Source organism: Xiphophorus hellerii, chromosome 13 (genome assembly GCF_003331165.1).
Source record: "Xiphophorus hellerii strain 12219 chromosome 13, Xiphophorus_hellerii-4.1, whole genome shotgun sequence".
Lineage (NCBI taxonomy): Eukaryota > Metazoa > Chordata > Actinopteri > Cyprinodontiformes > Poeciliidae > Xiphophorus > Xiphophorus hellerii.
In genome coordinates this window covers 22,207,010-22,234,667 of record NC_045684.1, presented here as the reverse complement: position 1 = coordinate 22,234,667, position 27,658 = coordinate 22,207,010, and the positions used below count along the sequence as shown (strand labels likewise).

The 27,658-nt window shown below is 39.7% G+C and overlaps 3 protein-coding genes and 1 long non-coding RNA gene across 11 annotated transcripts; 1 reads left to right on the top strand and 3 right to left on the bottom strand.

The window, feature by feature from the left end:
* Nucleotides 1-1,003: 1,003 nt before the first annotated feature.
* On the bottom strand, nt 1,004-21,864 carry pef1 (penta-EF-hand domain containing 1). 3 transcript variants are annotated; one of them, XM_032581074.1, is made up of 5 exons: nt 21,742-21,864; nt 19,265-19,517; nt 2,234-2,389; nt 1,629-1,772; nt 1,004-1,513 (listed from the first exon to the last, which is right to left on the bottom strand). In XM_032581074.1, the coding sequence occupies exons 1-5, from the start codon at nt 21,760-21,762 to the stop codon at nt 1,284-1,286; spliced, it is 804 nt and encodes a 267-aa protein (XP_032436965.1). In that variant the 5' UTR covers nt 21,763-21,864; the 3' UTR covers nt 1,004-1,283. The 3 variants fall into 3 exon arrangements, with proteins under 3 accessions (XP_032436965.1, XP_032436966.1, XP_032436964.1); XM_032581075.1 differs by lacking the exon at nt 21,742-21,864 and adding an exon at nt 20,089-20,121; XM_032581073.1 differs by lacking the exons at nt 19,265-19,517; nt 21,742-21,864 and adding exons at nt 3,830-4,097; nt 6,358-6,488.
* Nucleotides 6,713-19,382, bottom strand: LOC116731345 (gap junction beta-4 protein-like). 6 transcript variants are annotated; one of them, XM_032581080.1, is made up of 6 exons: nt 19,265-19,382; nt 19,042-19,102; nt 16,038-16,180; nt 15,822-15,928; nt 7,930-8,403; nt 6,713-7,762 (listed from the first exon to the last, which is right to left on the bottom strand). In XM_032581080.1, the coding sequence occupies exons 5-6, from the start codon at nt 8,317-8,319 to the stop codon at nt 7,334-7,336; spliced, it is 819 nt and encodes a 272-aa protein (XP_032436971.1). In that variant the 5' UTR covers nt 8,320-8,403; nt 15,822-15,928; nt 16,038-16,180; nt 19,042-19,102; nt 19,265-19,382; the 3' UTR covers nt 6,713-7,333. The 6 variants fall into 6 exon arrangements, with proteins under 6 accessions (XP_032436971.1, XP_032436970.1, XP_032436969.1 ...); XM_032581079.1 differs by having other exon boundaries at nt 15,822-16,180; XM_032581078.1 differs by lacking the exons at nt 15,822-15,928; nt 16,038-16,180.
* Nucleotides 19,684-25,218, top strand: LOC116731347 (uncharacterized). Its single transcript, XR_004341579.1, has 3 exons — nt 19,684-20,183; nt 20,821-20,827; nt 25,208-25,218. It is a non-coding gene; the product is annotated as an uncharacterized LOC116731347 (long non-coding RNA).
* On the bottom strand, nt 22,449-27,658 carry LOC116731344 (gap junction beta-4 protein-like). Its single transcript, XM_032581076.1, has 3 exons — nt 27,567-27,658; nt 23,314-23,787; nt 22,449-23,145 (listed from the first exon to the last, which is right to left on the bottom strand). Exons 2-3 carry the CDS (start codon nt 23,701-23,703, stop codon nt 22,717-22,719), a joined length of 819 nt encoding a protein of 272 aa, XP_032436967.1. The 5' UTR covers nt 23,704-23,787; nt 27,567-27,658; the 3' UTR covers nt 22,449-22,716.

Genomic DNA, 27,658 nt, shown 5'->3' with positions numbered 1-27,658 from the left:
TAACCAGCTCATTATAATAGGCATGCTAAGCTTAGGCTAACTGTTTTATAACACAGACCCATGTATCAAACATGGAGTAAAGCACCAACTATGCTTTCTTGCCTTTTACATCTGCATATATCAAGTTTGGTTGATGTTCTTTCTTGAAATTATAACTATGTCCAGATTTAGGAGTATTAAGCTCTCAGTGTTGATCTGCCAATCACCGGTCAGAGCAAATCCGGTGAAAATTAATTGGCATGTCTTTATTTTAGTGGCAGCCAAATTATACTGTTAAAATGACCAGAAAACCAAATTTAAAAATGGATTCTAGTTGCTTTGTACGCATATCAGGTTAGTAAATAAAATCAAGGACGAGTACAAATGGCAAAACATACATTTATTACCATCACAAATCATTTAGCAAAACTCATGACTACGGAATATATATATATGTTTTTCATATTGTCTTTGCGCTAAATTCCAAAAACTCATATTTTGCACACAGTTTTTTTCCATTTTAGAAGGTCCACATGATATTTTTACATACTGCATGGTAATCTGTACAGTTGTACAAAAAAATATTTGATTAATGTGTTAAACAGAGTGAGAAAAACAACAAAAAAAAGACACGTTTTTACTGGTTTAGTTGGAAAGGGCCTGATTAAACTGCGAGGCCTCAGTGTGACAATAAATCTAATAACTGTAATGTTCCCATCATCTGTAATTACATATTAACTCAAATTCAGCCCCACATTTAAAGACATTTTTGCAAAAAAAGTTAAAAAATAAAAAAAACCAACTTCTCTAACTGTAACCATTATCCTTGGTTACAGGATATGTAACCAAGGATACATATCCTTGGTTACAAGGATATGTATCCTTGTAACCAAGGATACAAGGATACATCCTTGGTTACAAGGATGTATCCCTGTAAGACAAACATCCTGTTTGTCTTACAGGATGTTTGTCTTACATCCTGTAAGACAAACATCTTACAGGATGTTTGTCTACATCCTGTAAGATGTAGACAAACATCTTACAGGAGCAGATATTAGAAACCCCGTCACGCAGTGAATGTGCCAGTAAAGGTTCTGCGCCTCATTCGGAGAGCAACGTCAGGCTTCTAACCGTCAAATTAAATGCAGCTACTGCCGCTACGCTGAATATACCGCAAAGTGTGGGGGTGGGTGTGGGAGGCACCTCTGGCGAAGCACGGAAAATCCGAGCAGCTGTCGACCTGTGCTCGAAATGACAGCGCGCCTTCCAGCGGCTGTGAGCGGGGCTGGTTGGCCGGGCCGCGCTCACATCAGCCTCGTGACGGCACCGGCGAGAAAGTCCTCGTAGCTGAGGCGGACGTTGCCCGTCATGCCGGTGTCTCGCTCCCTGAACACCTGCGTCATGCTCTGGAGCTGCGTGCACGCCTGGATGAAGCGGTCCAGCTGGATGCCCTGGGGGCCGCCCCTCCCGCCGTAGCGCTGCACCAGCATCTCGGAAAACTGGGGGCTGAGCTTGTAGCCCATCTGAGTTAAAACTGAAAAAGGAGAGAGGGCAGGGGGAAAAAAAATGTGAGGGGTATACAGTGAATATATATAGAATAAATAAATGACCAACAGCACCTTTAAGACAAGGTAATGAAACATGGATACCTTGGTGCAGCTCTGTGCCGCTGATGGATCCCGAGCGGTCCCTGTCATACTGCTGAAACAAAGCCCTCCACTGCTGTATGTAATCCCACAGCGCTGAGAAACCAAACAAGTCTACCCGGCCCGACCGCGTCTTGTCAAACATATCTGGCAGAAGACGCGAGAAACACAAGTTCAGACAAACAACCCTCGGAAAAAAAAATTACTTTTTCTTCACAGTCCTTCCAAACTAAAGCATAAATGTTTTAGTGCGTTTCCCAGCAGCCCCCCCCCATCCATCACCGCAGACCTTCTGCTTCTAACACCGGTCCACAGAGGTCACATTGTTCTCATTATGGCTGGAGATAACATTAAGTCCCTGCCAGCAAATGTAATCGGAATGGAGCAGGAATCAAGACAGAGCATTCCTGTTCCTCCCCTGGACTAAAAACTGAGCTAAAGTTTAAAAAATGTCTTATTCTGTAGTTTGAATTAACGCCTGTTGTTTCCAGGTCACATTTGTGCCACTTTGCCAGTGGGGAACACCGCCGCACCGCTGTGTCGTTGAACTGTCAACATGCTAAAAGCCGTTTTTGGCATTTTAAACCATTCGCAGCCGTGCGACTCACTGATCATCATGAGACAGGTCTCGTCGTTGAAGTTGGACCAGTTGGAGTTGACCAAGGCCTGTTTCAGCTCCTTCGAGTTGATGAAGCCGCTCTGGTCGGCGTCGACGCTGTAGAACCACTGGTACGCCTCCGGGTTAACACCAGGAGGGATGTTACCTACACATAAAACCGGGGGAAAAAAGAAAGATGAGCAGCCTCAGCATTGTTTCATTTTTTTTTTCTAAAAGCCAAAAGCCAGGAAACATTCTTTTAGTGTTTCTATTCCTTGTATTTAATTAAAACTTTTCCATTCTGCACCCTAAATCAGATTTGAGACCACTGAACAATATTCCACATCTTAAGAACCTACTCTAAAACCTAGATATATAGTGCATTGCACAGACAATGGCATGCTCTCTCTTTGCACTCTATCCCCTTTTACATAGAAACCCACAAATTAAAATCCTGAATAATACATTCCCCTTAGAAACTGATTAGTAAACAGAGTTCACCTGCACAAAATCTAATCCGTACATTAATCCAGCTCTTCTGTGAAGGTCTTAGTAAAGACCATCTAACAAAAAAATTTAAAAAGAAAAAAAATAGAAATAAAAGACAACAAATAGAAAAAAATAAAATAAATACAAATAAACAGCATCGCAACGATAATGAAAATGTGGCTCGTCAGGAAAAGTGAACAAAGAAAAAAACATTTTTGAAAGAACACACAAAAAAAATCTATTTAAAGTTTCTCAGAAACCATCCTGAGGACAAATGTCAAATTAGGTGCTCTGGTTGAATGAGACAGATGCTGTGCTTTGTGGCAAAAAAGAAACATGCAACACTTTTCTGATATTTATTTATAAGAAATACTATGTATTGTAACACAATTTATCCTTTTCCTTCCACTTGACAGCTCGGTGTCATTTTGTATTATCCTATTTCAAATAGCACAAAAGCACATTGAACAGATTTTGTGCGGTGTGAAAATTTGGTGTGAATATTTTTGAAAAGCCACAGCATTCACACCCACTGCTCCAAAAACAGAAAGAAATCAGGTAAATATGCCTCACAGGGCTGGAAAAGCCATCCTGAGGAAGAGAGAATCGGTACTAGGTCAAGAGGTAGTCACCTGATTAAATGGTGGGAAATACATGGAGACTTAGAAAATACATTGTAGTGTGATAGGAGGAGGAGTAAAGAGATGGCTGACTGTCATGAACATGAATGGGAAGAACAACAGGTGACATTCTGACGTCTGTTTCTGCAGGGAAGAGATGGAAACGTAGAATTTGTGCTTCTGTTATAGATGCGACTAAAAACGGTGCAATCAAACACGCACACAAAAAGCGCTTCCTGCCCCTCTGTCTCTGACTTCACCTTACATCATTTCTCCAGCTGCATAGACCTGCAGAGGATCCACAAACTGAGCCGCGTCTCTGCATGAGTATCTGGGAACGCAGGTTATTTTTTTTTATCAATCATCCCACCGCAGAGCAAAAGAAAGAAGCAACAAAGAAGAAGTATGAGGTCAATCTTGCAGTCTTGTCGTGATTTCTTTTTTACTCTTACAGCTACTGAAGTCTTCACAGAGCTGCAGCAGCTGAGTGGAATTACCTGCAGGGGTGTTGTATCGGTTAGGTCCTCCATACGGCTGTCCTCCATAAGCCTGTCCTCCATAAGCCTGTCCTCCATAAGGTTGTCCTCCGTAACCCCCAGGCACGCCACCAGGTCCATGCCCATATTGCCCACCATAACCTGGAGCTCCATAACCCCCATATGGGCCCCCAGTGGGGCCTGTTCCACCTCCAGGGGGACCCCTGTAGCCCTCTTGGCCTCCACCATATGGGTTACCTTGAGCTGGGTGGCCTCCTCTTGGATACCCCTACACAGTAATACAAAGGAAAACAGGTGAATTCAAGTGATTTTGAGTCGATTCTATGGCATCCAAATAAAAATATAATAATAGAGCCCCATTTTAACAGTGTTTCCTTTATAAATTGTGTACGATTGTATGATGGTGCAAATTTGCATGAGATAAGAAAGTTTCTGGAGCTACAAGGCAGCAAAAATACATATTAATGATGTGCCCTTACTAATTAAATTGAACAGAATGAAAGTTGAGCTGCACAGTGGTGCAGCTTGTAGCACTGTCGCCTTGCAGAGACAAGGTCCTGGGTTCAAATCCCAGCTTGGGGTCTTTCTGTGTGGAGTTTGTATGTTCTCTCTGGATAAACAATTTAGATCTTGCTATTGTAATAACACATTCAATTATTTTCAAAATTCAAAAATACTTTATTGAATTTTGAATATATATGAATTAGAACACATCTTTACAAGGCCACCAGTAAGTGTGTGGAGGAATGCATTTCAGTCGAGGTCATCAATGTTGATGCACAGCCCAAATAAAATATTTCCCTGTTTATATGAACTGATGTAATCATAATTGAGGTGTTTACAATTTTATAACAGTGCATAATAATAGAGAAAAAGTTTATTAGTCAAAATAGTTGAAAAGCAATGTCCAAATATAAAGTCGTTCAAATCAGAAACTGTAAAAAACAATTATTAATAATCAGTGGCTAATCAGGTGTTGTAATTCACATTTTTTAGGATACAAATTTACCACATGGGGAACAATCTTTTAATTTTTCCACTTGAAATTGATTATTATATATATATATATATATATATATATATATATATATATATATATATATATATATATATATATATACTGTATATATACAGTATATATAAGTGATGTGTGATCAGGGGAGGCAGAGCCTCGCCTGTCATCATGGAAAAATAATATGTAATGATATATATTATTTCTTCAAAATCACTGAATTTTGGCATTTTCCCATTCAAATGCTCGGAAAAGAAGCCGGTGAGGCAGCAGCGAGCTGAGCCTCACCTCAGGCTAACTGCATGGCTGCCATTCTATGGGAGCATGCTCCTCCTGTTTGTACGTCGCTAATAAAATGGTTGAAAAACATTTCATATATGAACTGATTTTTCATAATTTAGCTTATTTGTATGATGTACAGTGTTTTTTTTGTCACCAACTGTGTGTGTAACGTGTTTCGTGTGCTGGGGAGCGATCAGAAACGGCAAAAAACAGATTCGAGGTGAGGCAGGCAGTTCTCTTGCCTCATGGCAGGGGGCGCTCATGATCCCAGACATTGTGACTCCACAACTGCAGAGTAAGAGACAGTAACAGCGAGCTAGCTACATAGCCATACAGTAAAGTGCAGCGATATATTTAGAGTTTTCTCCTCTTACCACAGCAATCATTTATTAAAAATCGCAAAATAAACATTAATCCTAAAACCTGTAACAGACTTAATGTTCTGCTTTTTGTGTGGGAAATATCTGAGTGGTTTTTTGTGTGGCGTTGTTGTCCGTTGCTATGGCAACGAGTCGGAGCGAGAAAGAAGTGGTTTTGAGTTGTACTTTAACGGGTTTTCCCTTTGCTGTGGCGCACAGCACGAAATTAATAATATCTACATGTCCAAGTCTGATTGAGTTAACGGAATTATTCTACAGCGGCTGCGCGGCTATGGATGACATGTCAAAGGATTGTCTTTTTGCCCTCAAGCGTTGTCCGCATGCGCGGAATTTCCTTATGTAAACAATAACATGCAGGGTATATATATTTGTAAATATGATTATGATTAAGTCAGTGCCTACGTCACTGAGATATATATACATATATATATAAACGTATACCACAGGTTACAGTAACCACGTAATATACGGAATCGTCGCTGATTCACTTTAAAAGACACATTCAAATTAGGAGGCGCAGAGTTTAGTTTATTATTAAACCAGCATCGAACTTTTAGAACATGTAGTACTTAGGAAATCACATTAATTTTTAACTCTTATACATTAAAAAAAACCCCACTACATACATTAAAACTATTGCCGAGTAGTTTTAGTGACGGTAGGCAAATATTTCTGAACATACACAATCGAGTCTGGAACAACCCCTCAGTTAACAAATGAATAAAAGTCGTTTGTGGTGTAACATAAACGACTGGCGGTGTCGCACGGAGGCTGCGGAACACACAATCCACTAATTAAACCACTAAATAAGTCACCATAGCAAGAAACAAAAGAAAAACATTAAGTTGTCCTACCTGTCCGTAGTGAAAACTCATGATTTGTTTGACAACTCTTCACTTCCTGCTACAAAAACACATCCGCAATATGGAAAACAGCGCCGGCTTTTCCGCGTGTGTTATTGGTCCGTTTTTTCTGTCACGCTGACACCCCGGAAGTGAGCTCAGCTTCTGATTGGACGCTTGAGGCGGGGAGAGACAGAAATGTAGACAAACGGGGGAAAAAAAGGGAGAGGAAAAAAACCCCCCACCCACAACAAGCCCCTCCCTACTGTACATCCAACCCAATACTTACTAAATGAGTCAGTCACTACGTCACCTTGTGGCAATGCAGAACGATGATTTGCACAAAGAATAAACTGAAATAACACTGTTCATTTGTTTGTAAATAACGACTTTATTGGTTGCATCAATAAATACAAAATATAAAGCAAAACGTCTTCAATATGTGTCTTTACCCCCTTTTCAAACTCTCTTTTTAACTATTTTATTGTTAAAGCTCTATTAAAATAGGTTTATGAAAATACAACTTTCCAGCTACATGAAAAATATAAACTTTTATTGTGAAGCAGTTGTAATCAAAGGGTGTGATAAGACTATTTACCTGAGATAAATAAAACTGAGTCATTCAGTTGTACTAGAAAATGCTAGGCATTGTTCAATACTATTTATAGTTCTACATGGTCAATGCTTACATCCTCATAAGTGGCCACGTTCATTTATTTATTTGTGTTGTAGTTATTTACAAATATTACAGATAGCACAACCAGAACACAATTACAACCAGTCAAATAAGACTAGTCAAACACACAATCCTTTCACACTGGAGACCTCTGTGTTAAGAGAGAAGAGGTGCACATCGTGTCCTTCAGAATATTATCTAAATTATTTACAAATCCACATTAAAGGATTGCTTAAAGCAACTGGCGTTTTCTCTCATGGACAACTCCCTCTCTCCATGGAGTTCGACAAAAACACTCTGTAGAGTGTACTTCTAGCTTTCCTCCACTCGCTTAAGAGGCTTTTCTTCAGTGTTGATGTTGTTGAGATTCTGAATAGATACTGTAGGATCCACTCTTACTTTGGATCTGAACGGCCTTGGATCTGAGAGAGGCGTCATTTTGTGACTTTCCAAGAACCTCTGCATGTCGTACTCCTTCTTCGTTATAATGATCTTTTTGATACGTTTGAAGATGAGGTACACCATTTCGCAGATGCACATTAAGATGCAGGCAGCAGAGGAGACCACCATGAAGAGCATGAAGATCTTTTTCTCCGTGGGCCGGGATATGTAGCAGTCCACTACGTTGGGGCAAGGTGGCAGTTCGCACTTGGTCAGGCGGGGCATGTCGTAACCCTTGTAGATGAAATACAAGATATAGAGGAAGCCAGCATCGAAGCCCGCCTTGAAGATCAAACTCACCTGTAAAATGGGATGCATTTGTGTCAAACGTGGGAAAGAATAAATTAACTACGAACGTCACTTTTGATGCAAGCTTGTACATTTTTTTCTCCTCAGAATTTCTACGCCCAACTTCATGTCAAAGTCAAATCAAGGATACCAAATTTTGCTAAATCCATCTTTCTTACCAGGTAAGTCCACCACAGGCCTCCACGTTTCTTTCCAGGGTGGGCATACAAGTGCTCCCCCTTGTGGGAGGTAGTGTACTCCATGTCCTTCTTCTCCCTGTACTTGACGTGACCGACGACCATGAGCGATGGGCAGGTGGCGAAGATGAGCTGCAGGGCCCACAGGCGGATGGGGGAGATGGGGAAGACATGGTCGTAACAGGCAATGGTGCAGTCTGGCTGCTTAATGTTGCAGTCAAAGTCTTTGCTTTCGTCGCTCCACACCCGCTGAGCTGCTACCACAAACACCAGGATCCGGAAGATGAACACCATAGAGAGCCAGACCCGGCCAAACACAGTGGAGTATTTGTTAACTCCACTCAGGAGCACCATTAGATTACCCCAGTTCATGATTGCCCACTTATAGCTGCGTGTTTGGACGGAAGAGGGTCAGGAGAGAAGCTGGAAATCGTCAGAAGTCCTGATGCTTTCAACCTGAGAAAAGGGGAAGAAAAGAGAATTAAAAGACTAAAGGCTGAGAAAGCAAAAGTGAAATGTTTCAGCTTGACAAATAAAATAATCTAAATTTTTCCATAGAAGTTTGCTTGAGACTTTACAAACAAGGATGATAATTTGTTTAAACCAGATAAAGACATTTCTAACAGTCCTAACCTCAGTTGGCAAACTAGATTGTTTTCCCAATATGGGATGTTTGACAGAGTAAAATTGCAGATTCATGCTTATCAAAGCCATGTTGGCTGATAATGGGGCGCTGGTTATTTTCCTCCCTTTCTCTTCCCTGTCCTCACTCAAGAAAACAATGGCCAATGCATAATGCTGCCACAACCATCTATTGTGGTTGTGGCACATGGGAATTTGGTCATGTTTTGAGGTTGCAGAGTGGTGAGATAGACGCAGTGGACCAACGTCGTAGAGAAAATGATGGTTTAATGAAGACTAATGCACAAAATCCAGGCAGCACAGGTGAGCAGAAGGCTAGGAGCTCAGAACTGGTATCAAAATGTGGTGGGATGGTGTTCCACCCTCCCAACTATGTGCACCAGGTGTATCAAGTAGCGTGCAGTTGATTGGTGGGCGGGGCAAATAGCTTTATAGCTGAGCAGGCCGTGTTTGAAATGTTTGAACAGTATTTGAAACATGCCGCTTAACAGGCAAACGCCGCCGTCAGTATGATGCCAACTTTAAAGAAGTTGGAGTCCAACTTCTTGAAAGTATGAAAAGCCTTTGATTTGTGCGTATGGACGTGGGAGCTTGGTCTGACTGACGTCAGTCCCTCCTGATAGTTAATGTCTTGTCCTGATTGAGTACACATTCTAAAGAAATGTCTTGTGTTTCAAAGCATTTAAGTACAAACTTTTTTTTTAAGTGTAGCCATCAGAAAGAGTTTGTACCTTTAAAAGTGCCAGACTTTACAATAACAAGAAAAAAGTGTCCCCCCCCCCACCTCCTCACTCTCCCAAAACTCCTTTTTATCTCATTCTGATAAACACTGGCAGTCTGACAGGGGGTGAGAAAAAAAAAAAAAAGTTGGATAACAGCTTCACTGCCCACCGTTCCATTTCAGCTCCGTCTCGTCTAATCCCTGGCATCTGGATTCAAAAAAATGCTCTCCGTCAACGTCTCAGCATCACCGTGGACATATTGAGCTGTCAAATCAGATTCCATTTACTTTCTCATCCAGCATTTCTGACTATTAAATTACAACGACATAAAAAGACCCAACTCTACAAATGCCACCGGGATCAAAACAGAGACTATTTAAAAGCAGACACATACAGTCGACACTGATGCTACCCACACTTTACCTTTCCTCATAAATGGATGATCCAGACAGGAGCATTAATCTCAGAGTGCGCCTCGGCCCGTTCCTCTCAGACTTAGATGCTGAGCAATTTTACCTGCTGAGCGATGCTTTTTGGGAGTCATAATGCATGGCATTTTGTGCAGGACGGGCTTCTTGCATTTACATCCATTTGTCCCTGATGATGCTCATCTATAGTAATAACAAAGTTTTTCCAAGGGCAATTATTCATCTCTGATTTTGGACAAGTTTTAACCTACCAATAATACGTCTTTTGAAAAAAGAAAATTGTGATTTCATTTCAATTCATTTCAGAACCAAAATGTTTGCGGAGTTGATATTTTAAAATGTTTCTATCATCTTAAGTTAATGATTTGGGTAATTAGCATGGAGAGCATTATGCTGCTTCCAATGACATCAGGAAAAAGTCTAGTTGTTTTTTTCATGTGTTGTTTCCAGAGGGGGTTACCTGATATATAACTATAGAGACAAAGATGGCAACTCTACATATGGCCTTCCTGTTATCTTCTTAGAAGTCTTGTTCTTTTTATATGTCTCTGCATGTTGTAGGACACACGATTTCCTTTTAAGTATCTTCTTACGTCGTTGCTTTATCTCTTCATCAAATCAAATCAGATTTCATTTGACTTGATTGGCTATCTCTCTTAATCTTTGAACACCTCACTGAAGGTTAAAACAGCCGTCTTCAAGTCATCTTCAACTTCCACTTTGAAGAGTTGGTTGTGCTTAGTTACGACGCCGTCCCCGATAATATTATTTTTAAGTGTTCGACATCTTGGTCGGTGCCTTTTCGGCTGAGAAAAACCCGTTTCCAGCTGCCAGCCAACTTCTTGGTCCGTCTCCAAACTCTTTTTCAGGAAGTATTGCCATTCCTCGACAAATCTCACGTAAATTAGAGTAAAATTTAGGTGACATCTCAAAAATGGGGTGGGAGGAGAAATCTCAGAGTGTATCTATTCTGAGAAAAACAGCATCAGCTGGCCAGCAATTTGTTTTTCCTATTTGCTACCAAATGCAGCATCGCTTTCCCCAACGGCCGCAGCTGGTCCCATCGTCTCTTTGTTAAGGGTTTGTCCTTTTTCTTTCTTCTCACAAAGCACACACATCACTCTCTTTCAGATTGTGCAATGCGTTTACGCACCTGCATTCAAACAACTGCATTTAGAACCTCAGTGCGACTCTTACAGGACACAGAATAAATACACCTTTTTAATTCTCATGTAGCATATAATATTGTATCAGAAATACAGAGTAATACAATAATACTTTGTACATGAGCCCCTTGGCAGAAGAAATAAACTGACTAGAACTTCCTCTACGAGTTAAGTTAGTTGCATCTACTTCTCCAGCTAAAACAATACATCTCCAAGCCTCTTTATTGTAAAAGGTGGTTGGCATTCTCTTGTGGAACTTTCCATGCATTCCTCTTTTTGACCAGTTTAACTTTGATTTTGTCTCTGTTTGTAATTTCGGTCTTAAATAGAGAGCAATCAATTCAGTAGTCTATTAGTTTCCCTTATGCATGTCATCTATAAGTCTATAATCTATAAGTTGTATGACTGATCTTACCTCTTAACATGACTTCCTCTAATTGTTTCATTGTTGTTTTTCTAGTCTTCTTTTCTCTTTTTTCTTTCTCTTCTATTTTTAGCATTCAAAGACGTACTGACGGTCAGCAACTAATCTGAATTGCATCTAATTTCCTAAGCATCTGTCTATATGAAACAAGAAAAAAACAAACAAAGAACCTTACCAAAGACACGGAGTGGAAGGTAAAACACAGAAATCCTGTCTGGCTGCAGAGGAAGTGTCATGTGTCAGAAAATGACTCGGAAAATGACAGAAAATGACTCGGTTCCATGTGGATGGTTTTAGGTGTGGACCTGTCGAATCAGTCGAGGATGTGTGGAGCATCTCACTCAGACACCCATAGGTAATTCCAATGTGTCTTGGCCAAAACCTGCCGAGTGTTTAGATGAAAGGCAAGGCAGAGAGAATGTGTCGCAGAAGAGAAAGAGAAACGCAGAGAAATACTTTCGCTACACTTAAAAATAAAGTGACTAAACGAGATTCTTTGTTTGAGTCGTCGACATTTTTCACCTTTAAGTTTCACTTTGTGTCCTCTCAATCTTTTTATGTTTACAAGAGGATTTCGTGTGCCTACGAAAGTATTCTCTCACCCCTCCAATCTTTTTCACATTTTATTACAAATCAAATGCAAGCCTAAATGTATTTTATTTTTGACTTGATGTAACAAACCACTACAATTTATGACACTGTAATTGTGAAGTTGAAGATTTCTGAGTATTTCCCAACTTCTCTAACAAAAACAGGAAAATTGAGGCATCCATTTGTTTTAACTCCCAAATCAAATCAACCAGTTTCATTCAGAAGTAATCCAAAAAGTCAATAGCGTAACTGTGCAAGTTAATGTCAGGACAAATCCAGTTGTCCTTTGAAGGTCTTAGAGCTTTGTTAGTTAACAAAGTAGCTGTGGCTCAAATAATAGACTTTAAAATACTGTTGTTAGTTTATAAATCACTGAATGGCTTAGCACCACAATACATTACAGATCTGCTGTTGTTGTATCAACCTTCCAGACCTCTCAGGTCTTCCGGTTCTGGTTCTGCTCTGCATCCCCAGAACCAGAACCAAACGAGGAGAAGCAGCTTTCAGCATCTATGCACCACAAATTTGAACAAACATCCAGAAAACTGTAAAACAGCTGAAACACTGACTTCCTTTAAATGTAGACTAAAACCCCACCTGTTTAGGATTGTATTTGAAATGTAATCAATTACAAATTTATTGATGGAACCTGACTTAATGTCATGTTTTGATTGTTGATTCTATGTTGCATTGTGTTTCTGTGTTTGATATGATGTAAAGCACTTTGAAATGCCTTGCTGCTGAAATGTGCTATACAAATAAAATTTGATTGATTCATTGATTGATTGATTGATTGATTTGAACAAACAGCATGTTGAAGATCAAGGGACACAAAAAACAGGACAAAGATAAGGTTTTGGTTGTAAAACAATATCCAAACCTACAAAAAAGTCACAGTTCAATGTATCATTGGAAAATGGAAAGGTTATAACACAAACCCAAACCTTTCAAGAAATAGTTATCCACTCATACTAGCAGATGACCCACTACATGACTAGTATGAATCATCTAGTGAAGCTGCATGATGTGTTGTGGTCCACAGCTCAGGTGGGACAATCTGCCAGTCACGCACTCCACAAACGTGGCTTTAATTGATCAAAAAAAGTCACTGTCGAAAAAAGCCCTGTTTGCAGTTTGTCATGTTGGAGTTACAGTAAACAGGCACTCTGGTAAGAAGAGACAGTCATGCTGAAAACATCTTCCTACACGGACTCATGATCAAGCTGTGGGAATGTTAGTTTCTCAGCAGCTATGAGGAAGTAGCTGTAGAGGTTATTACAAGATGGAGTTAAATAAACAACATCTTAGAAGGAAAACTTGTTTGAGGTGCCAAAAGATTTGAAACAGGTGAAGAGAATCAGGACACAAACCTGAAATGCATCATTAGAGCTAAGCTGCAGCAGTTTAGATCAAAGACATTTTAGGATGGATCTATCAACATAACAATCTAAACCCAGTTGATAATGTATGGCGATTGCTGGAACTTGGTTTGTTGTTGGGAGTTTGTAGGTTCTCGCCATGCATAGGTAGGTAGCTCTCTCGGTCCTTTGACTTCCTCCCTCAGTCCAGAAACCATGACAGTTAAAGTAACAATCATGTCTTTTTGGATTAGTTTACCTACCCTCTAATGGTGCTTTTCCACCAGTGTCTGTAACTGGTCTGCCCCTACTAAATTAATCTCCATCAGAAGATCCTGTGCGACTCTTCCCCATTTTTCGTACCCACTTCTGGGGTAGTACACGAGTATCGCTCTCCAGCGATACGACTGACAGCAGGCCTCATTTGTTGATTGGCCCGGGATAACATCACTACGAACAAACACATCTCAACTACTGCTGTGGCCCGGCGGACATTTCATCTGCTATCAGGGAGCTGCTCAGTGTGGAGGAGCGCAATTATGAGTTTAATTTTAAACAGCGCCAACAGAACATGCATCAACTTTTGTATCAGAATTGTCATGATTTAGCAGCACACCTCTCTGAAGACAGGTAATGCAATGAAGAAGCGAGAAACGGTGCATTCTGGTCACCATTAGGTTGGAGCAAAAGTTTTGTGCCACCTTGGTGTGAAACTCTGGAACTATGTAAAGTAGTACTAGTTTGGTAGAACCAAGCCAGACATTAATGGGTTAAAGTGAGACTTGATGATGGAGAAGCAGTTCGAGTTGTCCCTAGTTGCTCTATGAGAGTGTGAGTGAATGTTGTTTGTCCTGTGTGTCTCTGTGTAACCCCGGAATGGACTGGCAACCTGTCCATTGTGTTTCCTGCCTCTGGCCCAATGACCAGTGGAGACTGTTAGAGATTTTTTGGTATTATCATTTTATTATTACTTTAGTTCACATTCAGCCTATAGATCATTGTGATTTTCTGTTTAAAGTGTTCTCTTTCTTATGTGTGTATGGAGGTCACTACTGTCTGTTCAACTTCATGAGAAATAGTTAACACTGAGTTTCTCAGACCTTAAATCCTTTTACAAGAACACCTCCTAATTTAGTAACTACCTGTGAGCAGTCGTATTTTGTTTTGTTGACAGTACTGACCGAGATTTGAACCGGGCTCAGACCTTTGATCAGATATCACATCTGGAACTGGGTTGTTAGTTGTTTGGGTTAGAAGTTTTACGACCTCTGTTGTTTTTCCTGACTGCCCCCTTGCCTGTTTTTCTTTGACAATAAAAACAGGAGCTCATGCGGAAGCAGATCAGAACGCTCTGTGAACGGCTCGGAGGAGCAGTTGACGGAGACTTCTCCTTTTGCAAAAGCTTGACATGAAATTCATATACGTTGTCTGTGGTTCTTTCTTTTATTCAGGTTCGAAAGGAAAAATACCTATCAGAGACAGGCTCCAGTCCCCCGTGACACTATAAAGATAAGCAGGTATAGACAATGGATGAATGGATGGATGGATGCTCTATGTCTAATCTTTTCAAGAGAGTTCTATGGTCTCTTGAAAAGAATGTGGCCAGATTGTAGCGTCTAGATGTGTAAGTTTGTCGGAGATAAAACTCTGGGTAAAAATTACAAAAGTAGAAAAGTAATTCTACAAAGTGTCAATTGGAGTGGGGTGAATACTAATGCTTTTAAGATTTCCATTTGTTACAACAAACTGTAATAAAGCAAATCATGTATAATTTTCTTTGCACCTCACAATTATGCTCTACTTTGTGTTGTTCAGCTATGCAAAATGTCTGTCAGGTGGCAAACTAAAAGTACTCAAGTTGGTATTTGCATGGTGCTGAATACACACAAAGCATTGCAGACAAAGGTTTGGCCAACACAACGTGGAAATCTCACACAGATGAAAACAGCAACTTTAAACAAAGTGGAACAAAACCGCTGCAGGATTTATCAGTAAATGAGAGTTTTATGGCAAATAAAACGATGGCGCAACGATGTCAATGCAAATATGGTGCGAGTAAAAACATATCCAGATTCCCTTATAGCGTCACATTTAGGTTCCCTAAAGCAAACTCTTCTTTTTTCTTTTTCTGTCAGCTCAGCACATACAATTTAATCAGACTTGTTCAGTCTTCCTGCAGAAAAACAAATAACAAATTCATCTTCATGAGAGAGACGATATAGGTACCCTTCTGTCAAATTTTAATCGGAGTTTGATTGATGAGTGATTAATGACCCGTGACTAATTGATTTTAATTTCCGGTCACATGATGCCCCCCCCCCCCCCCCCCCCGGATGTCTCATGACCTCAGCATGCTTAACACGTGTTACACTATATTCCCGCTAGTTTCAATTCAACCAATAGAAACAGAGACAGGCTCCGAGTTTTATGAGTAATACAATTAAAGTATATAAAAAAAACCCAATAAGTGTTAAATAATCTAGAATAATATACAATATAATATATTTAAATAGAATGTTGTAATTAACTCTGGTTTTGCTCACCAATGCGTTCGTGTGTGTGTGCGTGTTTCCGGACTGAATACTGGACACACGTGTCCCTCAGGATGTCTCAATGCCATACAGTGTTTAAGGTGAACTCCTTCTGACCTCTATGAGTTTGAATTAGCCAATAGAAGCAGAGACAAGGGGTTTGGTGTTAGAAAATCAATAGTAACATACAATATAGTATATTGAAATAGATTTGGGTGTTGTAATTACCTCCGGTTTTTTAAACAGAAGGTCTTTCTGATATACTGCCTGAAGCGGGACACGCCACAGCCATCAGGAAGACTCTCATGACCTCCGGTCATCATGCGTGACATGTATGGCTCTCTATATTTCCGATCATCTCAATTGGGTCTCTATCGGGGGTTGATTGATATGTTGTAAACGCCAGCACAGGATCCATTCTCGTGACTTTTTGGAGGAGGCCCCATGACAGTGCTGCTCACCAAGCCATTCGTGTGTGTGTGTGTGTTTGTATATAAAGACATATAGAAACAAAAGTCCCCTCTTGGTAGGGTGGGTGTGCCTGTGCGTGTGTGTGTGTCCAAGCAGATGAATGGACAGAAACCTCTTAGACCTCTTTAAAAGGAGCCACCATCTCGAAGAAGAATCACAGCTCTGCAGAACGTCAAGTGACTTCCAGTACAACAGAATTTCTAGACTTGTAAACTTGTTAATTTTCTTTAAAGAAGTATTATTTTGAATCATGTCTGACTTTACAGGAAGATCTGCAACTATAAGTTCCCAGGTTCTTTCATGGTTGTTTGATCGTAAGTAAATTCAGTTCTTAAATTTTCTTTCTCTAATCATATACTGTACATTTATACATATATATATATATACATATATATATACAGAAATGCATCATGCTTAATAATGATTTTCTTATTTTTAGGTGCAGTCTCAGAAGATCCAAACATCGTCTTAGAATCTGAATTTATAAGCGGTAAGTTTGTTTTCACCATACCTTTTCTTTTTTTTTTTCTTTTTAGTCAGAGTTGTAACATAATTTAAAATATTATTTGTTTACAGATCTTGCCAATACTCAGGAGACACACCAGGATCCTACAGAATCAGAGTTTACAACGGGTAATTTAATACTTCTGTAACCAGAATTCTAAAAGCGAGAAAATAAATACTAATAACCATTTACTATGTATCTATCTTCTTACAGATGTCCAGGACAACCGCAGAAAGAACCGCTTGTCGCTGAATAAGAAAAGAAATGACTCTGAACCTATCAGAACATCATCTCACTCGGTGAATGCAGCTGTGACACAATCCGGTTCTGCTAATACAGGAATACAGAGTAAGTTTTTTTTTTCTTTTAAATAATAGCCTATTTGAACCAATCAGGAAACTGATTTTTTTTTTCGTTTTTATTTACGTATTTATTTTTTTTTCATTCCATAGGCTTAACCCGTAATGAGGACGCTGTAATTGTCATTTCATCCAAGGAAGAGGGCGAACTTGTGGCAGACCTGCCTTCAGGGCAGAGATTTGATTTCAACCCCGTCACGCCTCCTCCCATGCCACGGCAGGCGGCTGGAGCAAGGCCAGACACCGAACAGAGAGCAGAACCAGAACCCGAACTGGAACCAGAACCGCTACCTGAGAGGGCTACTAATTCTCTCCACCCATGTAAGTTTAATTATTTATTCGTTTTAGATAATAAAGATATATACCTTTAACGCTTTCTCATTTAATTCCACTAAACATTAAAGTAAACGAGGGTTGAATACAAATGCAAATCATAATTTTCAAATTCTGAAACTTTAGTGGGGCCACAGACACACACAGAGACAGCAGAGGAGTGTGTGTGTGTGTGGGTGGGTGTGTTCTTGTTTTTATCACCTCATGGGGACTTCAGTCTGTTTACACAGTCACATCATGGGGACCTACTCCCGCAGAGGATCCCTTGCTCTCTGCGTGCATGTGTGTGTGTGACAAGACATAAAGCTGGACATATACCTCATGTGTTCTTTAAAAGCAGACGTAATAAAAAAAGGGGTTAGTGTGTATTTATTTCCCCACATACTACTATAAAAAAAAAAACCTGACAAGTTGCCAAGAGCTACGTTCTTGTCAAGTTGGAGACTCCAGTTTGTCTTATTGTAAAATTAAAGTGCAATGTTAGTTCACTACCCCTCAAGCATGCTACATGCTTTTTTAAAAAAAATTTATTTATTTATTCTATCTTATTTTATTTATTTTATCTTATTTTACTTTATTTATTATTATTATTATATTTTTTTTAAATTATTTTTTTAAATGCTTTTTCAGTAAAGTATTGTTTAGAATTAAAGCAGCCTTACCTAACTGATTGTAATCACATTAAATATATTTCACAGCTTTCATGTCTTATTGTAAAATTAAAGTGCAATGTTTGTTCACTACCCCTCTAGCATGCTACATGCTTTTTTAAAACAAATTATTTATTTATTCTATCTTATTTTATTTATTTATTTTATCTTATTTTACTTTATTTATTATTATTATTATTATTATTATTTATTATTTTTTTTAATGCTTTTTCAGTAAAGTATTGTTTAGAATTAAAGCAGCCTTACCTAACTGATTGTAATCACATTAAATATATATCACAGCTTTCAGCGCCAGAGAAATACGGAAGAGGTTTGCAGCAGAAAATCTGCAAGCGAGAGTTGTTTTGCTGGACGGATTGATTACAGGTATGTTATTTGAATTTATCTAGTAAAATCACATCTCATAACTGTTAGAAGTTTATTCCCAATTATTTATTCCCAATAATTTATTACAGAATCTTTTCTACTTCTGGACAGACGTCCAGCACGAAAACGGCGACAAGCTTTGGCTCGCAACCAAGAAAAAGTTAAAATCCTGCTACAAGCCATCAGAACAGTGCTGAATAATGTTTCCTCCGATGCAAAGGTGATTGTGAAATGATTCACGTATGATTTGTCTCTTATAACTCAGTAAAGAATGGAAGACCAACAAGCTAGAGTTGAATTATCTCAATCAGATTATTCTCAACAAATAGCTAACAATATCCAAGCTCTGCAAACACTTGCATTAGCATTGAATACTGGGGGGAATGACTTTTCACAGAGCCCTTCTCTTAGCCCTGCTAGATCATCAATCTCAGATACTTTAAACGCATCTGAAGTCTCAGATTATTTCAGACAAATTAATGATGCCGTCCGCGGTTTAAATGACTACATATCTCCGCAAAACTCACCCGCTGCCTCATCTGTGCCGCGTCTCTTTCCCCACTTTAAGCCGCGTCTCTGCATGAGTATCTGGGAATGCAGGTTATTTTTTTTATCAATCATCCCACCGCAAAGCAAAAGAAAGAAGCAACAAAGAAGAAGTGTGAGGTCAATCTTGCAGTCTTGTGTTTTTTTTTTTACTCTTACAGCTACTGAAGTCTTCACAGAGCTGCAGCAGCTGAGTGGAATTACCTGCAGGAGCGTTGTATCGGTTAGGTCCTCCATACGGCTGTCCTCCATAAGCCTGTCCTCCATAAGGCTGTCCTCCGTAACCCCCGGGCACGCCACCAGGTCCATGCCCATATTGCCCACCATAACCTGGAGCTCCATAACCCCCATATGAGCCCCCAGTGGGGCCTGTTCCACCTCCAGGGGGACCCCTGTAGCCCTCTTGGCCTCCACCATATGGGTTACCTTGAAGTGGGTGGCCTCCTCTTGGATACCCCTACACAGTAATACAAAGGAAAACAGGTGAATTCAAGTGATTTTGAGTCGATTCTATGGCATCCGAGCAAAAATATAATAATAGAACCCCATTTTAACAGTGTTTCCTTTATAAATTGTGTAGGATTGTATGATGGTGTAAATTTGCATGAGATAATGTTTCTGGAGCTACAAAGCAGCAAAAATACATATTAATGATGTGCCCTTACTAATTAAATTTAACAGAATGAAAGTTGAGCTGCACAGTGGTGCAGCTTGTAGCACTGTCGCCTTGCAGAGACAAGGTCCTGGGTTCGAATCCCAGCTTGGGGTCTTTCTGTGTGGAGTTTGTATGTTCTCTCTGGATAAACAATTTAGATCTTGCTATTGTAATAACACATTCAATTATTTTCAAAATTCAAAAATACATTATTGAATTTTGAATATATATGAATAAGAACACATCTTTACAAGGGCACCAATAAGTGTGTGGAGGAATGCATTTCAGTCAAGGTCATCAATGTTGATGCACAGCCCAAATAAAATATTTCCCTGTTTATATGAACTGATGTAATCATAATTGAGGTGTTTACAATTTTATAACAGTGCATAATAATAGAGAAAAAGTTTATTTGTCAAAATTGTTGAAAGGCAATGTCCAAATATAAAGTCGTTCAAATCAGAAACTGTATAAAACAATTATTAATAATCAGTGGCTAATCAGGTGTTGTCATTCACATTCTTTAGGATAAAAATTTACCACATGGGGAACAATCTTTTAATTTTTCCACTTGAAATTGATTATATATATATCACTGTATATATAAGTGATGTGTGATCAGGGGAGACAGAGCCTCACCTGTCATCATGGAAAAATAATATGTAATGATATATATTATTTCTTCAAAATCACTGAATTTTGGCATTTTCCCATTCAAATGCTCCGAAAAGAAGCCGGTGAGGCAGCAGCGAGCTGAGCCTCACCTGGGATTGCGCAATCTCTGGCTAACTGCATGGCTGCCATTCTATGGGAGCATGCTCCTCCTGTTTGTACGTCGCCAATAAAATGGTTGAGAAACATTTTATATATGAACTGATTTTTCATAATTTAGCTTATTTGTATGATGTACAGTGTTTTTTTTGTCACCAACTGTGTGTGTAACATGTTTCGTGTGCTGGGGAGCGATCAGAAGCGGCAAAAAACAGATTCGAGGTGAGGCAGGCAGTTCTCTTGCCTCATGGCAGGGGGCGCTCATGATCCCAGACATTGCGACTCCACAACTGCAGAGTAAGAGACAGTAACAGCGAGCTAGCCATGGAGCTAGCCATACAGTAAAGTGCAGCGATATATTTAGAGTTTTCTCCTCTTACCACAGCAATCATTTATTAAAAATCGCAAAATAAACATTAATCCTAAAACCATACTTCTGTAACAGACTGAATGTTCTGCTTTTTGTGTGGGAAATATCTGAGTGTTTTTTTTTGTGGCGTTGTTGTCTGTTGCTATGGCAACGAGTTGGCGCGAGAAAGAAGTGGTTTTGAGTTGGACTTTAACGGGTTTTCCCTTTGCTGTGGAGCACAGCACGAAATTAATAATATCTACATGTCCAAGTTTGATTGAGTTAATTATGCTACGGCGGCAGCGCGGCTATGGATGACATGTCAAAGGAGTGTCTTTTTGCCCTCAAGCGTTGTCCGCATGCGCGGAATTTCCTTATGTAAACAATAACATGCAGGGTATATATGTTTGTAAATATGATTATGATTAAGTCAGTGCCTATGTCACTGATATATATATATATATATATATATATATATATATATATATAAAGGTATACCACAGGTTACAGTAACCACGTAATATACGGAATCGTGGCTGATTCACTTTAAAAGACACATTCAAATTAGGAGGTGCAGAGTTTAGTTTATTATTAAACCAGCATCGAACTTTTAGAATATGTAGTACGTAGGAAATCACATTAATTTTAACTCTTATACATAAAAAAACCCCACTACATACATTAAAACTATTGCCGAGTAGTTTTAGTGACGGTAGGCAAATATTTCTGAACATACACAATCGAGTCTGGAACAACCCCTGTTAACAAATGAATAAAAGTGGTTTGTGGTGTAACATAAACGACTGGCGGTGTCGCACGGAGGCTGCGGAACACACAATCCACTAATTAAACCACTAAATAAGTCACCATAGCAAGAAACAAAAGAAAAACATTAAGTTGTCCTACCTGTCCGTAGTGAAAACTCATGATTTGTTTGACAACTCTTCACTTCCTGCTACAAAAACACATCCGCAATATGGAAAACAGCGCCGGCTTTTCCGCGTGTGTTATTGGTCCGTTTTTTCTGTCTCGCTGACACCCCGGAAGTGAGCTCAGCTTCTGATTGGACGCTAGAGGCGGGGAGAGACAGAAATGTAGACAAACGGGGGAAAAAAGGGAGAGGAAAAAAAAAACCCACCCACAACAAGCCCCTCCCTACTGTACATCCAACCCAATACTTACTAAATGAGTCAGTCACTACGTCACCTTGTGGCAATGCAGAACGATGATTTGCACAAAGAATAAACTGCAATAACACTGTTCATTTGTTTGTAAATAACGACTTTATTGGTTGCATCAATAAATACAAAATATAAATCAAAACGTCTTCAATATGTGTCTTTACCCCCTTTTCAAACTCTCTTTTTAACTATTTTATTGTTAAAGCTCTATTAAAATAGGTTTATGAAAATACAACTTTCCAGCTACGTGAAAAATATAAACTTTTATTGTGAAGCAGTTGTAATCAAAGGGTGTGATAAGACTATTTACCTGAGATAAATAAAACTGAGTCATTCAGTTGTACTAGAAAATGCTAAGCATTGTTCAATACTATTTATAGTTCTTCGTGGTCAATGCTTACATCCTCATAAGTGGCCACGTTCATTTATTTATTTGTGTTGTAGTTATTTACAAATATTACAGATAGCACAACCAGAACACAATTACAACCAGTCAAATAAGACTAGTCAAACACACAATCCTTTCACACTGGAGACCTCTGTGTTAAGAGAGAAGAGGTGCACATCGTGTCCTTCAGAATATCATCTAAATTATTTACAAATCCACATTAAAGGATTGCTTAAAGCAACTGGCGTTTTCTCTCATGGAGAACTCCCTCTCTCCATGGAGTTCGACAAAAACACTCTGGACAGTGTACTGCTAGCTTTCCTCCACTCGCTTAAGAGGCTTTTCTTCAGTGTTGATGTTGTTGAGATTCTGAATAGATACTGTAGGATCCACTCTTTCTTTGGATCTGAACGGCCTTGGATCTGAGAGGGGCGTCATTTTGTGACTTTCCAAGAACCTCTGCATGTCGTACTCCTTCTTCGTTATAATGATCTTTTTGATACGTTTGAAGATGAGGTACACCATTTCGCAGATGCACATTAAGATGCAGGCAGCAGAGGAGACCACCATGAAGAGCGTGAAGATCTTTTTCTCCGTGGGCCGGGATATGTAGCAGTCCACTACGTTGGGGCAAGGTGGCAGTTCGCACTTGGTCAGGCGGGGCATGTCGTAACCCTTGTAGATGAAATGCAGGATATAGAGGAAGCCAGCATCGAAGCCCGCCTTGAAGATCAAACTCACCTGTAAAATGGGATGCATTTGTGTCAAACGTGGGAAAGAATAAATTAACTACGAACGTCACTTTTGATGCAAGTTTGTAAATTTTTTTTCTCCTCAGAATTTCTAAGCCCAACTTCATGTCAAAGTCAAATCAAGGATACCAAATTTTGCTAAATCCATCTTTCTTACCAGGTAAGTCCACCACAGGCCTCCACGTTTCTTTCCAGGGCGGGCATACAAGTGCTCCCCCTTGTGGGAGGTAGTGTACTCCATGTCCTTCTTCTCCCTGTACTTGACGTGACCGACGACCATGAGCGATGGGCAGGTGACGAAGATGAGCTGCAGGGCCCACAGGCGGATGTGGGAGATGGGGAAGACGTGGTCGTAACAGACATTGGTGCAGCCTGGCTGCTTAGTGTTGCAGTCAAAGTCTTTGCTTTCGTCGCTCCACACCCGCTGAGCTGCTACCACAAACACCAGGATCCGGAAGATGAACACCATAGAGAGCCAGACCCGGCCAAACACAGTGGAGTAATTGTTAACTCCACTCAGGAGCACTTCTAGATTACCCCAGTTCATGATTGCCCACTTATGGGTGCGTGTTTGGACGGAAGAGGGTCAGGAGAGAAGCTGGAAATCGTCAGAAGTCCTGATGCTTTAAACCTGAGAAAAGGGGAAGAAAAGAGAATTAAAAGACTAAAGGCTGAGAAAGCAAAAGTGAAATGTTTCAGCTTGACAAATAAAATAATCTAATTTTTTCCATAGAAGTTTGCTTGAGACTTTACAAACAAGGATGATAATCTGTATAAACCAGATAGAGACATTTCTAACAGTCCTAACCTCAGTTGGCAAACTAGATTGTTTTCCCAATATGGGATGTTTGACAGAGTAAAATTGCAGATTCATGCTTATCAAAGCCATGTTGGCTGATAATGGGGCGCTGGTTATTTTCCTCCCTTTCTCTTCCCTGTCCTCACTCAAGAAAACAATGGCCAATGCATAATGCTGCCACAACCATCTATTGTGGTTGTGGCACATGGGAATTTGGTCATGTTTTGAGGTTGCAGAGTGGTGAGATAGACGCAGTGGACCAACGTCGTAGAGAAAATGATGGTTTAATGAAGACTAATGCACAAAATCCAGGCAGCACAGGTGAGCAGAAGGCTAGGAGCTCAGAACTGGTATCAAAAGGAAACACAGCTAGAGACAATGACATTAGACAAGGACCCAACAACAAACAAGAGACACAGGTGGATTTAAATACACAGAGTGTAATCAGAGGAACTAGACACAGCTGGGATCAATCAAGGGTAGACCGGACAACACGGAAACTCAACTGACACAAAAACCTAAATAAACGCAGAGAAAACTCAAATCCTTACAAATTCTTAAGGATTTCTTTGTAAACAGTTACTTTCTTCTGACTTCTATTCAATTAAGACCAAACTCTTGGCTGTTTCTATGCCCTCAGGCTGTCCTTGTGGATAATTGTGAAATGGAGCGAAAAGGATATTTAAAAAAAACCCAAAAAACTTTATGTGCTACATGAATTTTTTTTAGCCCCGTTTACTCTGATAAATAAAAATGTCTTAAAATACAAAGGGAAGCAAGACACATTCTTCCGTTGAGTCTTTGCATTGATGATGCTTAAACTGCAACAGTAGCAATAGAACCACTGCAGTTGTTCTTTTAATGGTGTGTTCAGTTCCTAACACACACACACACACACCCACCCCCACACACACACACACCCACCCTGCCTGCACACCCCGACACACACACACCATAAGCAGCTCTTTCATGTTAATGAAGTGGGTGGAATCCAAACTGCCTGGCATTGCTTTCACAAATGTATTTCCAGTTAAAAAGATGTTTCACATTCAGTCTGAGTGGAGTTTTCTAAAACTGACTCGTTACACTTCAGTGGGTGAGTCATCATCAGAGCCTGCCTTTGTAGGGAGGACAAACTAATACTCTTGACTCTATTAGCGAGCCGCTTGAAATGTTTGAACAGTATTTGAAACATGCCGCTTAACAGGCAAACGCCGCCGTCAGTATGATGCCAACTTTAAAGAAGTTGGAGTCCAACTTCTTGAAAGTATGAAAAGCCTTTGATTTGTGCGTATGGACGTGGGAGCTTGGTCTGACTGACGTCAGTCCCTCCTGATAGTTAATGTCTTGTCCTGATTGAGTACACATTCTAAAGAAATGTCTTGTTTCAAAGCATTTAAGTACAAACTTTTTTTTTTAAAGTGTAGCCATCAGAAAGAGTTTGTACCTTTAAAAGTGCCAGACTTTACAATAACAAGAAAAAAGTGCCCCCCTCCCACCTCCTCACTCTCCCAAAACTCCTTTTTATATTTACATCTCATTCTGATAAACACTGGCAGTCTGACAGGGGGTGAGAAAAAAAAAAAAAGTTGGATAACAGCTTCACTGCCCACCGTTCCATTTCAGCTCCGTCTCGTCTAATCCCTGGCATCTGGATTCAAAAAAATGCTCTCCGTCAACGTCTCAGCATCACCGTGGACATATTGAGCTGTCAAATCAGATTCCATTTACTTTCTCATCCAGCATGTCTGACTATTAAATTACAACGGCATAAAAAGACCCAACTCTACAAATGCCACGGGGATCAAAACAGAGACTATTTAAAAGCAGACACGTACAGTCGACGCTGATGCTACCCACACTTTACCTTTCCTCATAAATGGATGATCCACACAGGAGCATTAATCTCAGAGTGCGCCTCGGCCCGTTCCTCTCAGACTTAGATGCTGAGCAATTTTACCTGCTGAGCGATGCTTTTTGGGAGTCATAATGCATGGCATTTTGTGCAGGACGGGCTTCTTGCATTTACATCCATTTGTCCCTGATGATGCTCATCTATAGTAATAACAAAGTTTTTCCAAGGGCAATTATTCATCTCTGATTTTGGACAAGTTTTAACCTACCAATGATACGTCTTTTGAAAAAAGAAAATTGTGATTTCATTTCAGAACCAAAATGTTTGTGGAGTTGATATTTTAAAATGTTTCTATCATCTTAAGTTAATGATTTGGGTAATTAGCATTGAGAGCATTATGCTGCTTCCAATGACATAAGGAAAAAGTCTAGTTGTTTTTTTCATGTGTTGTTTCCAGAGGAGTTTACCTGATATATAACTATAGAGACAAAGATGGCAACTCTACATATGGCCTTCCTGTTATCTTCTTAGAAGTCTTGCTTTTTTTATATGTCTCTGCATGTTGTAGGACACACGATTTCCTTTTAAGTATCTTCTTACGTTGTTGCTTTATCTCTTCATCAAATCAAATCAGATTTCATTTGACTTGATTGGCTATCTCTCTTAATCTTTGAACACCTCACTGAAGGTTAAAACAGCCGTCTTCGAGTCATCTTCAACTTCCACTTTGAAGAGTTGGTTGTGCTTAGTTACGACGCCTTCCCCGATAATATTATTTTTAAGTGTTCAACATCTTGGTCGGTGCCTTTTCGGCTGAGAAAAACCCGTTTCCAGCTGCCAGCCAACTTCTTGGTCCGTCTCCAAACTCTTTTTCAGGAAGTATTGCCATTCCTCGACAAATCTCACGTAAATTAGAGTAAAATTTAGGTGACATCTCAAAAATGGGGTGGGAGGAGAAATCTCAGAGTGTATCTATTCTGAGAAAAACAGCATCAGCTGGCCAGCAATTTGTTTTTCCTATTTGCTACCAAATGCAGCATCGCTTTCCCCAACAGCCGCAGCTGGTCCCATCGTCTCTTTGTTAAGGGTTTGTCCTTTTTCTTTCTTCTCACAAAGCACACACATCACTCTCTTTCAGATTGTGCAATGCGTTTACGCACCTGCATTCAAACAACTGCATTTAGAACCTCAGTGCGACTCTTACAGGACACAGAATAAATACACCTTTTTAATTCTCATGTAGCATATAATATTGTATCAGAAATACAGAGTAATACAATAATACTTTGTACATGAGCCCCTTGGCAGAAGAAATAAACTGACTAGAACTTCCTCTACGAGTTAAGTTAGTTGCATCTACTTCTCCAGCTAAAACAATACATCTCCAAGCCTCTTTATTGTAAAAGGTGGTTGGCATTCTCTCGTGGAACTTTCCATGCATTCCTCTTTTTGACCAGTTTAACTTTGATTTTGTCTCTGTTTGTAATTTTGGTCTTAAATAGAGAGCAATCAATTCAGTAGCCTATTAGTTTCCCTTATGCATGTCATCTATAAGTTGTATGACTGATCTTACCTCTTAACATGACTTCCTCTAATTGTTTCATTGTTGTTGTTCTAGTCTTCTTTTCTCTTTTTTCTTTCTTTTCTATTTTTAGCATTCAAAGAAAAGTACTGACGGTCGGCAACTAATCTGAATTGCATCTAATTTCCTAAGCATCTGTCTATATGAAACAAGAAAAAAAACAAAGAACCTTACCAAAGACACGGAGTGGAAGGTAAAACACAGAAATCCTGTCTGGCTGCAGCGGAAGTGTCGTGTTTCAGCTCCTACTGCGTTGACAGAAAATG

Bases quoted from the DNA above. Each gene is read 5' to 3' on its own strand.
- LOC116731344 (XM_032581076.1), bottom strand. From the start codon at position 23,703: ATGAACTGGGGTAATCTAGAAGTGCTCCTGAGTGGAGTTAACAATTAC. The intron at 23,146-23,313 runs GTAAGAAAGATG...CCCATTTTACAG, and splicing joins GCCTGTGGTGGACTTACCTG to GTGAGTTTGATCTTCAAGGC.
- LOC116731345 (XM_032581079.1), bottom strand. From the start codon at position 8,319: ATGAACTGGGGTAATCTAATGGTGCTCCTGAGTGGAGTTAACAAATAC. The intron at 7,763-7,929 runs GTAAGAAAGATG...CCCATTTTACAG, and splicing joins GCCTGTGGTGGACTTACCTG to GTGAGTTTGATCTTCAAGGC.
- pef1 (XM_032581073.1), bottom strand. From the start codon at position 6,378: ATGAGTTTTCACTACGGACAG. The intron at 2,390-3,829 runs GTAATTCCACTC...TTTTATGTGTAG, and splicing joins CCGATACAACACCCCTGCAG to GTAACATCCCTCCTGGTGTT. The intron at 1,514-1,628 runs GTATCCATGTTT...CTCCTTTTTCAG, and splicing joins CGGCACAGAGCTGCACCAAG to TTTTAACTCAGATGGGCTAC.